Genomic DNA, 12,408 nt, shown 5'->3' with positions numbered 1-12,408 from the left:
CTCCTACCTTGTGGACTGTTTTTCTGGTTTTCAGTGGCCTTCCCAAATAAGGGGGAGGCTCATCAGTCACTATATTGGAAATGGGGGGGAGGGATAGGGTGCAAAATTTGGGGTATATCTAACTTACTAGTCGAAGTCTAGAAATTGGCTAGAAACAGGGATATGATGAATATAGGACTAAAGGAAAATACAGATTAGCACCACACACTAGGATGTGTACAAAATGAACCAGGCAAATCATCAGCCAACCTCAAGGGGCCCACAGGTGGGAGGAGGTGTGTGTAATAGAAGGATACATTGTTAACTTGCCTAAAGGCAAATTGTTACAAATGCTCTAGGACAGATGCAAAGTGTAACACATGCATAGAGAGAGGGAAGGATTCATGCAGGAAACATTTGACCTTTAAAGGATAGAAAGAATTCTGGAGAGAGACTGTGTACACACACACATACATACACACAGGGGTAAGACAGAGCACCGTGAACAAAGGTGAGGAAGCAGAAGAGACTAGGGCAGGCTCAGAGCACAGGGCATGTATGTTCAGAAAATGCTAAGTGGAAGACAGGACACAGGGCATATAAAACTTCACAAAGATCCTTCGGGTTACTGTTGATGAATAACATCTTAAGAAAAATCCATTATTAACAAAGGTAATAGTGGTAACAGAACATCCAATATGATATCCAATAAATTCTGATACCAAGTTAAAAAGTACTCTTCTTGAATTTTCAATTTTATCTTTACCAAATCTAACCTCAAAAAAATTCCTATTTGGGACACTCAGGACCATTTCTCTATCAACGTTTCCTTTAAAAAAATTCCTGTATGTTTTTTTCTTGTCTGGCTTTCTCCCATTCAAGTGTCATTCCTTCACTGAGCAACAAGACACTCGTGGAATCATTTCTGTTACGGCAGCACCAGGCTACAGAGATGCTCCGAGGTTTCTTTTGTAGACTTGACTATGGGAATGATATTTAAATGTCCGCATTCGCCAAGGTCCTTAGCACAGCATCTTCCCTACAGGAAATACTCAAATACTAATGGGAGGGATGAAAGCAGGTAGGCAGAAAGACAGACTGACAACTATTAAAAAGTTCTGAATTTCATGTTGCTGCCATTTCTGACAGGACTACCATAATGGCCGTCACTCCTACAGTCTCTCTCTCACTGAACTTCCCTGCCCCCCTCACTTCTTCTCCCTATTCTTCCCTTGTATCCTGCGTTGACCCATTTGGTTCTGTTCACTTTGGAGCCACCAGGTCACTGTCTGGGGACCAGCACTCTGTAGACTTCTACCATCATTCACCAACAGGACTGGATCCTCATTCTGAGGTGAGGGATCTGAGGCCCATCAGTGCCCACGTGGCTTGGCTTCCATCACAGCACAAGCGCTCAGCCCTGGCTGCACTTACTCTCACCTGGAAACTTTCAAAACTCTCAAAGTCCAGGCCAAATCCAAGCCAATTGTACCAGAATCACAGGGATAGAACCCAGGAACCGGTATTTTTCAAAGCTTCCCAGGTAATTTGAATGTGTAGTCAAGGTTGAGACAATTGCACTAGAGTAGTGCCTCTCAAACTTGAGTGGGCACTGGTCACAGGAGGGCTTCTTCACCCTCAGGTTGCTGGGCTTTAGCCCTGGAGATTCTGATTCAATAGACCTGGGTGTGGGGAGGTCCAAAATAGGCATTTCTAACCAGTTCTCAGGTGACGTTAATGGGGCTGGTCTGGGGACCACCACACTTTGAGAACCCCTGCGATTGAGGGAGCTGAATATGAGTAGCAGAAGTGCAGCATCTTATCACCTGGTCACCTGTGTTATTGTTGGTCTCCTCTACACAGGGGATTTATGGCTAGCTCAGTTTCGTGTTGAGGCATGGAGGGCAAATGTGCCTTGTCTAAAACCCCAGCACTTGAGATGGGAGGGGGATAACCAAAAGACAAACACTGCTTTTGTTTGTCTCCATGCTTTATCCATGAGAGAGAGGTTTGGGTGGCCAAAGAACAGTGAGCACTAAAGGATAAAAACCCATTTTCCCAAAGTAGAGAAACATTTCCACCTGCTCATCCATGGCTCAAGAATGGAAGACTATGGCTTACATCAAAGAAGGTGCCTGCGTGTTCCAGGATCAGCTGGTTGGAATCAGGCTTGTTCTTACAGTAGGTGACGTACATCTGAAATTTGTCTGCCTAAAAAGAACAAAGGCAATCATAGATAAGCATCCATCACTTGCTCCCTTCTGTTGCCTGGGCATGAAGGGCCCAGCAAATGCTGTCCCGTTAAGCCCTCAGACATTGTGGGGCACAGGATTATCTGTGGCAAATGTTCTGGGCTTATCTGGCCCATGTTCCCCTCACAAACTTTGGGATGCATTTCTCCTACCTGCGGGTGGAGAAAGCTTGCTGAAAGTGAGCTTATTTTGATACTAGTCTGCACTAGAAAGAATTAAAAAAACCAATTCACATAATGTCTTTTAAGGTTGGTTAGAATTTATTTAGACATTATCCTTTTTTTGGGATTACCTACAATTGTATTTCCCCTCTTGAAAAATGATAGCATTTGCTCTAGAAACAAAAGCTGAAGAATGAAAACAAAGTGTGCCCTCAGAGGTAGAACTGCTTGTATTCCAAAGGTCTCCATTGGGGGCAGTTTGTAGGGCATGCCAAGTGACTATGCCATCATCTCCAACTTCCTAGAAGCAATGACAGGAGGAAAGGAAAGCAACGTGATCCTTTGGGGAAGGCCCTGAACAATGAGTCCTAACCAGATTGTTACTTCAAGCCAAGAACCTTGTAGCTTGGTGCAAATTCATTTCTTGTTTCTCTTAGGACCCTCTGGGTTAGCGCTATGTGTCCTTACTTGGAAGGGTGTGTGTATTTTGGCCACCATGCACCTTTCCCATTTGTGAAATGCTGTTGGTGTTGGAGAATACTTGGAATGTCCTCTTCTGAGAAAGCAGCCCAGATATGTGTTAATTCTCGCAGGTTGCATCCACGCCAGTACTTTTCCAAGTGCTTTTCATATATATTAACTCATCTGATCCTCCTGAGAACCCTGTGCAGTGAGCTCTATTATTATCATCCCCATTTTACAGATGTGAAAACCGTGGCATAGGCTGATGAAGTAACTTTAAATTCCCATGGCTAGAAAGTGGCAGAGTCCAGGCCAGCTGACTTCAGGCCTCTTGGTCATAACCATTGCCTTTCAATACACTGAAACAGCTCCTTCTACCCTCCTGTGTGAAGATTATGAGACTTACAAAAGTCACCTTTGGATAATTCTTGGCAAAATCTGCATATCTTATGAAATCATCAAAAGTTTTCTGAAACCAGTTTTAGGGTTTATACACTATGTAGGAGGCATTTACCATCCCTAAGACATGCTGATAAATCATACTTACGGTTGACTGGTGGGCAGATCCACAAATTGTAAGAAACAAGATGTAAAAAAAAAAAATCCCTTCACTCGTTTTTTCTCTACATTGGCTGTGTAAGGGATCATAAATTGTTTATCAGCATTAATATGAACTGCGCATGGGCTCATGTATTTAGAGGCAGAAAAATGTATTAACACAAATAAGATGGCAGCCAAAGACTCCTTAAGAAATGAGACTATGCCAGGAAGAAAATGTTAAGGTTTCATATAAAAAGAAAAGAAAAAAAACCAACTCAGGTCTTAAGCTGTGGGACTGGCTGTGATATTTACTACATGTCAGCGGACTAGTCAAACTCCTAGGTCATATGAACCGTTTTCATCGATAAAATGCACAGCATAACCATAGCCCTGCCTAGTCCATAGGCTCTTGAGAGCAAAACTCTCTGAATCGTGAAGACATTTTGAAAAGCAGCCCATTTTGAGTGGAAATCATAACAAGACAATTATTAGCTAGAACTCCTCATGCTGGGAAGGAGTTCCACGTGTAGTTGCATTTAGTATCACCGGTGGACCTCCCCGGAGATGTTGGTATTCCTGTCACATATCTGAGCTCAGAATAACATGGTGTGGAGATGCTAATGAAGACTAAGGTTTCCATTTACATAATCAGAACCTGGTACCTTTAGCCCATTCACTTGGCCCATGACAACAGCACCAGGAAAGAAAACAATCAGCCACGAGATTCGTAGGTCAGAACCGGGACGGATACCCATGGAATCTGTTCTTCTCTACTAAGGAAGAAAATGCTACCAATTGTTTGGTGGATTCCTAAAGGTCTAATCCCCCAATCCTTATCCTGTGAAAACACACAAAACCAAACCAGTACATGGAACTGGAGTAGCCCATCTATCAAGGGCAGTGGTGTTATTCCACTCTCCCGATGTCTCAGTTTTAGAAAGTTCTCGGAGAACTTAATGTGGAGCTTGGACACAATGTCTAAGGACTTTTCCCAAGGAGGACTCTGCTCCTTGGGGATGGAATGCTTCTCCCAGATCTACTTCTGCCCCCTCTCGAGAGTCCTGGTCCTGTGTTAGAATGTCAGCAACACCATTCCTCAGCTCAGGCACTGAACAGTGATGCCATCTGACACCATCTGCACTCCTGGAAAGCATGGCACAGTGGGAGAAGAAGGATTTCAGGTCAGTTACCCAGGTAACAAAGCAGTGTCCCACATCCTCAGGCAGCTGCTCATACTTCTCCAGTTCTTTGAGGAAGATGCTGCAAAGGGAGAGAAAGGCTGGATCAGACACCTCCACATACTGCCTCCCTCCCCACCCCGATAATTATACCGAGGCCAACACAACCCCATGAACTCTCCTTAAACCTCCATATTTACACATGGCTTCTCCACTCTCTAAGTGACACATGGTGAGGAGTGGTTTTAAATATATTAGAACTGATTTCATTAAAATTTATAGTAACTGATTAGTGCTACTTAAAATTGTATTGTTTCCCTTAGGGATTTACACTTCTCAGGCTGAAAAGCAATTAAATATTATACTTGTGTTGGGGCTTTCATTTTAACTGCAACTATGAATCTATTTTTTATATAAGTAATCTGAACACATTGTAATAGTTAAAAAATATATAGAATAGATAACAAAAAGAATAAAATAAATATCATCTGTGATCCCAGAGATGAAGTGGAAACCTTTTGAATCCTGCAAACACTTCTTTCTAATTCTTGGCCTCCTTCTTCTCCCCCAGCAGCTACTCTGTGCTAAAAACTCTGAGTTAATGTTTCCGAATGCAGACATCATTAGGAAAGAAAATTCAATGGGGAAAAAGTCACAACATAGTTGCAAGCTGAATTGAATTACTACGAAATCATCTGCCATTGTGGATATCCATGCCCTTGGCTCCTTTCTGTGTGAAGAAATAATGAAGGGTTGACTAAATCAACTTCAAATTAATATGTTAAGCAATTTGTTTGAGCTCAGAGAATACAAGCTCTAAAGAGCCAACATCACTGGAATGGAATTTATTTTTTTTTAAACCACACAGAGGTTTTAAAACAAAAAATAATTACAACACTGTGGGGAAACATACTGATGGAAATGGAAGATGTAATCTTTACAAAGTGCAATGTGACAATATCTATCAAAATTTTAAAAATGTACTTATCTTGTCTTTCTGCAACTTTAATCCTGGAAAATTTCCTATATATTTTGATTAACTTTTGTATAAGATGATGTAAACATGTGCATTCATGGTGGTCCTGTTCATAATAGTAAAAGATAGTCTGTAGATGACAAAGTAACCAGTACATCTACAGAACCGGGTATTACACAGCTATATAAAAAAAAAATGACAAGGCTTTCTGTATTTTCATATGAAAGATCTCCAGGGAGGGCCGTTAAGTGAGAAAATGCAAGATGTGGAAGAATTTATATAATATGTCACCTTTTATCTAAGTACGGAATATGTATTCTTATTTCCACCCCAAGAAACCAATGGTTAAAGCATACGATGTCAGTTATGAAAGATAAGTCGTGAGATCCACTATACAGCGTCATAGTACCTACAGCTAACAATATTGTGTTGTACACTTAAAGCATGCAGAGGGGAGATGTTACATGAGGTGTTCTTAAATAATAATAATAATAATAATAATAATAATAATAATGGAGGAAACTTTGGGAGGTGATAGATATCCTATATCCATGGCCTTGAATGATGGTGATAGTTTCATGGGTGTACACTCATCCCTAAACTCATCAAGTTGTATCTATTAAATATGTACAGCTTTTTACATGCCAATCATACTTCGATATAGTAGTTTAAAAAAAAGGCCATTATCATAAGAAACCAAGTGAAGGCATAGGGGCGGATAAAGAGAGTAGTGGGTTAGGTTTCTCAATCTATATTTTTAAATTTAAGTTGATTTTTAAAATTAATTCAAAAATTATATTAAAAGACATAAAGCAGTTCTGAATCACTGTACTACTTACTTCTGTCTTTGGAAAAAATAAATTTTATTGATTTGACCTACTCTGTCTGGCTCCTATTGTCCAAGCATTCTGGCAGTATCTTATAATTACAGTCACTTATGGGTTTTGTGTAGGTGTTCCTTGTGTTACCCCCCTCAATAACATAGGAAGATGTTGTTTGTGGTTTTAGTCGTATTTGGAAGGCTACAATGCTAATGATTGGTGGGACCACAGATGATATAATTTTTTGTCCACCTGCAATGCAAATTTTTCTGTAATAAAAGAGCATTGCTGTTGTAATAAGATAAAGTCATTTAAAAATTTGGGGGGACTCCCAGCAGTACCCATTTAATGATAATCATCCTTCCCCTAACATGTGAATTTTAGAGCATCCTGATTGAAATCATGGAACAGAAGTAATTATCATACCATTTGGGTTTTCGAAATACAACTATGCAGTGCTCAAAAATCAATAAGGTATCCTATTTCCTGCTACTTTTAGAAGAGCTGCAGGTGACACACATGTATTTGATATGACTTCTAAAACAGAAAATATTATATAATGCTGTAATTGAGGATCAGACTTTTTTCCAGGCCAAAAAGGAAACACCCTGTTTTTGCTGCAAGAGAAGCAGTCGGGGGGCGCCTGGATGGCTCAGTGGGTTAGGTGTCTGCCTTCGGCTTCAGTCATGATCCCGGGGTCCTGGGATCGAGCCCTGCATCTCATCGGGCTCCCTCTTCAGCTGGGAGTCTGCTTCTCCCTCTCCTTTGGCCCCTCCCTCCCTGCTTGTGCTCTCTCTCTCTCAAATAAATACATAAAATCTTTAAAAAAAAGAGAGAGAGAAGCAGTCTGGTTCCCCACCATAACACCAAGACATTTATCATGTGGTCCTTCCTCATGAGGAACAATAAATAATATAATATACAGCATCTTCAGGAGTAGTTTTCCAGAAGGTGTTCAGATGGTCACTCAATATAAATCTCAGTGAAGTCAATGAATACCATGATGGACTGAACAGGGCCTGGGGTGGGGACTGCAATGGCTTGGTGACGGGGGAGAAAATCTGATGGGGTATTCTAGGACAAGGACTGGTGAAAGGAAATGAGACGCTTTAAAGAAGGAAGGACCTAGAAGGAGAGAGGCTCTGGAAGAAGAGACAGAGGGGAGAAGTGGGAGAATCTGAAGGCCCCTGGCAGTTGGGATAAACCGTCTCAGCTTGTGGAGGACCTCTGCTTCCCCATCTCAGGATCTCACTCCAGTCTCCTCAGCTCTGACTCCCATGGTATTTATGCCCTTCTCTTTTGGGGTGATCAAATAAACGATAAAACAGCCAGATCATGACATCCCACACAGGAGACAATTCAGGGAGCGTTTCCTTCTTTCCTTGACTTATGACCCAACGTTAGTGGTCTGGTTGTTTAAGGTTAATTTTAAACAAACAGTGGTAATTATCCCAATAGAACTGATCATTGATCTAGACACTGAAGACAGTGCTAGGAGTTTTCTTTAAAATCTTGACAATCTAAATAGAGCAATACCATGACTTTTTGTGATAGTAGTTATCAAAAACCTACGGCAGGATGCGTAGTCTAAAAAGTCTCAAGAAATGAACGTGCTGTAAAATGAATTAAACGGATTGAATATTATTTCTGTAATGAATGCCTTTCTGGAAAATGAAGGTTTTTAGCAGCAACGGCCCCTGCCTACCCTTCTATGTATTCCGTGTCTCCGTTTCCTTTTCTCCCACAGCCAAGCAGAAGTGAAAGAACCAGAGTTCACTCTTACAGTTGTGAGGGGATTCTTCCAAAACCTCATTTTCCTCATCTTTGAATAACAACCTCGTGGGGTTGTTGTGAGGATTTAATAAATCCATGTGGGTAAGGAGCCCATCCCAGTGCCTAGCATATAGTAGACACTAAATAAACAGCAGTTCTCTGGGACCCATGCTTCCCAATCTTAATAAACTCATACTCTGATAAACATACATATTGCACACTTTTCCCCATTACTGGAGACTCCTTCCTAGGAAATGCTCCCCTAGGGGAGCCACTGTTGGAAAATCTATAGATTACCCTCCCCTAGAATAGATCCTGGGAAAGCTACAAAACTTGATGTTGCGAAAAGCTGGGCTGAGCTGGTCTCTTTACTGCAGGGCTTCTAAAATCCTATAAAATGATGTGGTGCATGTAAGTCTCTGAAGTAGATAGTGTGCAATGCTTCTCGAACTTCTCTGCAGGTTTTGGGGGGATGTATCAGACTTTGTCTCAAGGAACACTCCTGGAAAACTCTGGTGGGGTGTCCCCACACCTGGTTGTGGACTGCCCCCTGGGGTTTGGATCCGAGTCTCTGCTTTGATCAGAAATCTCCCTGGGTAATTCTACTGCCTCCAGTCCACAGGCCAGCATTCGAAGGCAACTGCCTCAGAGTCCACTGCGCTTCTAGTTGGCAGATCATATAATGAGCCTGTACAATTTAATTTTTTAATAAAAAAATCTAAAAATTAGAAAAACTATCTTGTGCTGGGCATATCTCTTCGTAACTTTGAGTCAGACATTCACTACTATCTCAGTGTGATTGCTGAAGGCAAGTGGCAATATTAAATTCTATTTTGCTTTTTAATTTAAAGCTTATGAAGATGACAGATTATGTAACTCTGATCCATATCATTCCATCTACTTCAAACAGACCTGACGAGTTTAAATTAAAGCCTGAGAGGTCACGACACTCTCCAAGGATGACGGAATATTCCATGTCGTCTCTTCTATAGCAACATCTTGGTCCTCGCCACTTCAATAATTCTATGTGATGAATCATGAGAGAACAAGCCAACCAAGTAGTTTAAGTGTTTATGTGAATGTCTTCGGTTCTTTTTGAAGTGAATAAAACTTTTAAAGAAATGTCAAAATCTAAGCCAAGTCATTACTCTATTAAATTACCATGATGCAATTTTTGTGCGGTTACTTTCTGAGGAAAATGCCTCCCTCTGGCTTTGTACAGAATTTTGGGAAATGAAACCTCTACATTTACTGATGGAAAAGCTTTCTGAGGCTTGTGATTAAGTACTACGGAAACAGCACCATTCCAAAGGTACCTTGAGTCATTCTGATTTTATTATTTTCTCCAAAGGTAAATTTGGTCTATGGTCTCACTGCTCCTGGAGAAGTGTCTCCTTCACAGACGGTCTCACAGTGTGGTCCAGCAGACGGCCCTTTACATCAATGGTGCAGTCTGTATTTACAGGGGAATGGATTTGATGATCTTGTGTGCGTGTGTGTGTTGTGTGTGTGTGCACGTACGTGACTCTCATACGTGTGCACTTGTTGGAATGACAGAGGTGGTAAGAAGGGGAATGAAGGTAGGGGCTGTGGCAAGGAGGAGGAAAAGCGCAAGGAGGAGGACGCATAAATAAATAAAGGTGAAGGTAGGGGGAGGAGAGAGCTCTGAGGCTCACTGCTTTGCAGGAAGTCCAGGACACTGCCTCCTTATCAAAGCAGGGCTGGGTTACTGTTTTCATACAAGGGCAGCTAGACATCATTTCTAAAGAATTCACTAGTGACCAGACAGATTCAGAGTCTAGCACGTGAGAGGCTCTAGCGTGCAAGGGCTGGGCCAGCTGATCAGCACCTTGGGACAGCTATGAAACCCAGGAGAGTCATGTGCACTCCAGGGAAGGTGTGGGGTTGTTCACGGAAGTGTTGCAGTCAAGTTTGATCACCTTGGCTGAGCCATGACAGTCACCCTTCTCTGTCCCCTCATCACACACGAGGAACTTCAGCCTAGATTAGAGATGAAGGGGAGACGTGTGCAGGGCTGGACTTCTACTCAGCATGTTTCCCACCCTCAGGCTCCAACCTCAAGGAGCAGTTTACTTTGCTGCACTGTTGCCTGTTGAATAAGTTTTGCTCGTACCCCCTAATTGTGTTTAACTTGTGTGATTGGATGAACCAAAAAGTATCTGCATAGATATGTAAAGGTTTAATGTTAAAATAAACATAAAAAAATTAACCTCACATTTAATGTTACTCATTTCCATTAATGCGCTGTTTGGCAACTAGGTGTGGATCTAAGCAATTAGTGTGTACAACTAAGATTAATGTGAGTTTGACATTTAAACAAATGTTTAGACTTCGTCTTGCCTTGGATATGCCCTAATACCTGTGACCAGCACCAGTGTTGACAGCTTACTGAAAAAACCACCAACAACAAAGCCACACATCAATTTTTATAGGGTCCTTCTGCTGGGTTGGGTCAGACCTGCAGTTATCCCTTAAGGTGTGGATTTGGGGTCCAAGAGAAACCACAGCAGGTCTTTCCCTTCCTCTTACCCTGATCTTTGAATATTAGGAAGATGACAGTGTGATGTAATTGGGAGTTCGGAAGACCTGGAATCTTTGGCTTTGCTACCAATAGGCTTGGGCAGGTCACAAACCTTGGTTAAGTTCCAGTGTTTATAATATAAAGGAGGAGAACAGAACTAGATTATCTTTAAAGATTTTTTTTCCAGGCTTTTATATTTTGTAATTCTGTGATTTCTGTAAATGGGATAAAACTAATACCAAGGGCACTTGGAGGTGAGAAGAACACAGAAGGCATAGAATAGGCATATTTTAAGCAAGGGTGTGTGTTGGAAAGCAAGAGGAGAGGCAAACGAGAAAAGGCGAAAGCTGCGGCCTGGAAGTGTGTCCTGCAGACCCTGCTGTAGGCTGCACATTCCTTCTCTTACCACTAGGTGGAGCCAGCTCCTCGCCTTGTAGCTGCAGAAAAACTACCCACCCCTCCACGCCCCACCACCCACCCCCTGCATTTTGTTTCCAGGACCAGACGTTTAATTTAGGGGGTGGAAACCAGCATTAAAAAAAGGGAAGGAGAAAGAGAAGCAGAACCTAATGCAAAATATCAGAATTTATCACACATTCTGTATCACACACATACATAATAAGGATGTGATTTTGAAAAACTCAGTGTCCCTATTATATATAAGCATGTGCATCTCAGGACATAATGTATATTTTTGTATTTTTCTTTGGCCCATGACAAAAAAAAATGTTTAATAAACACCTTGCTGGGTTTTCCCATCCAAAATAGGATGGTAGCCCTAGAGAGGTCTGGGTCTCTATCCATCTCTCTCCTCCCACCCCCAACTTCCCTTCTGTCTCCTCCTCTCTAACCTCCCTGATTACTTATTCCCTCTCTCTCTTCTTCCTCTTCCTCCCTTTGATATCCACCCACTTCACTGTTCTCTCTCACTTCTCTACCTAGGTATTTGATCCCTCTCTCCCCCCTCACTCTCTCTCTCCCCTCCCTTCTTCTGCGTCTCCCCCCACCACCATTTCTGACCCCAACTACCTCTACCCTCCATCTCTCCCTTCCTCTGCATCAGTCTCACAGGTGACAAGACACGGTTGCAATGGGGGCGTGATGCCAGGACCTTGCCTCACCCCTGACCCAGGGTTGAGACTGATTCACGAACTCCTCCCTGTGGCCTCTCTCAGCCTCCTTGCTAGACTTTGCCACTCTCCTCCTTAGAAAGGCCTATGTTCAAACTTCCCTCCATCATTAGGGGGGTCATCCCTAGCTACAGAAATCCTACCAGTTATTTAAATCCCATCTCAACTGCCCTCCCTTCTGCGAAGCCTTTCTTATTTTTCCAACTGAGGCTATTTTCTTTGCTCCTTTTAATTGAATTTGTGCTTCACTCCAACCTGATCACAAGTACCTATAATAATAATTCCCGGGACTCGGGGCAGAGAGCCTGGGTTTGATTCATCACTGGGTACCAGCTCTAGATCCAAACTAGCACAGGGCTGGCCCAAAAAGGAACTCTAGGAAGATGCTAGAAACGTGGGCCTGGTCCAGTTGTTCCCTGGCATTTCCCATCACTTCCCCCAGCTCTTCCCTACCCTGCTGCACACCACCATCTGCTGCTGGCTGACCCTGGCTACCTGGTATCCTGGTAGGTTGATCCTGGCCTGGTCTTGCTCCAACTTAGCCCCACACAGCTCTGACCCCAGCCTCGAGCCCAGGAATGCTAGGCTGGGAGT

The 12,408-nt window shown here is 42.5% G+C and overlaps 1 protein-coding gene across 4 annotated transcripts in view; it reads right to left on the bottom strand.

The window, feature by feature from the left end:
- Positions 1–12,408, bottom strand: part of LOC103678822 (kalirin RhoGEF kinase) — a 453,600-nt gene that overhangs the window by 39,283 nt on the left and 401,909 nt on the right. For all 4 annotated transcript variants that reach the window (XM_040621337.1, XM_040621339.1, XM_040621338.1 and 1 more), the window contains exons 26-27: positions 4,585–4,654; positions 2,101–2,190 (exon numbers count right to left, since the gene is read on the bottom strand). In XM_040621337.1, coding sequence (XP_040477271.1) covers positions 2,101–2,190; positions 4,585–4,654 — 160 coding nt within the window. The remainder of the gene's footprint in view (positions 1–2,100; positions 2,191–4,584; positions 4,655–12,408) is intronic.

The sequence above is a fragment of the Ursus maritimus genome, unplaced genomic scaffold (genome assembly GCF_017311325.1).
Source record: "Ursus maritimus isolate PB19 unplaced genomic scaffold, ASM1731132v1 scaffold_4, whole genome shotgun sequence".
Taxonomy (NCBI): Eukaryota; Metazoa; Chordata; class Mammalia; order Carnivora; family Ursidae; genus Ursus; species Ursus maritimus.
This window is presented reverse-complemented; position numbering and strand designations above follow the sequence as displayed.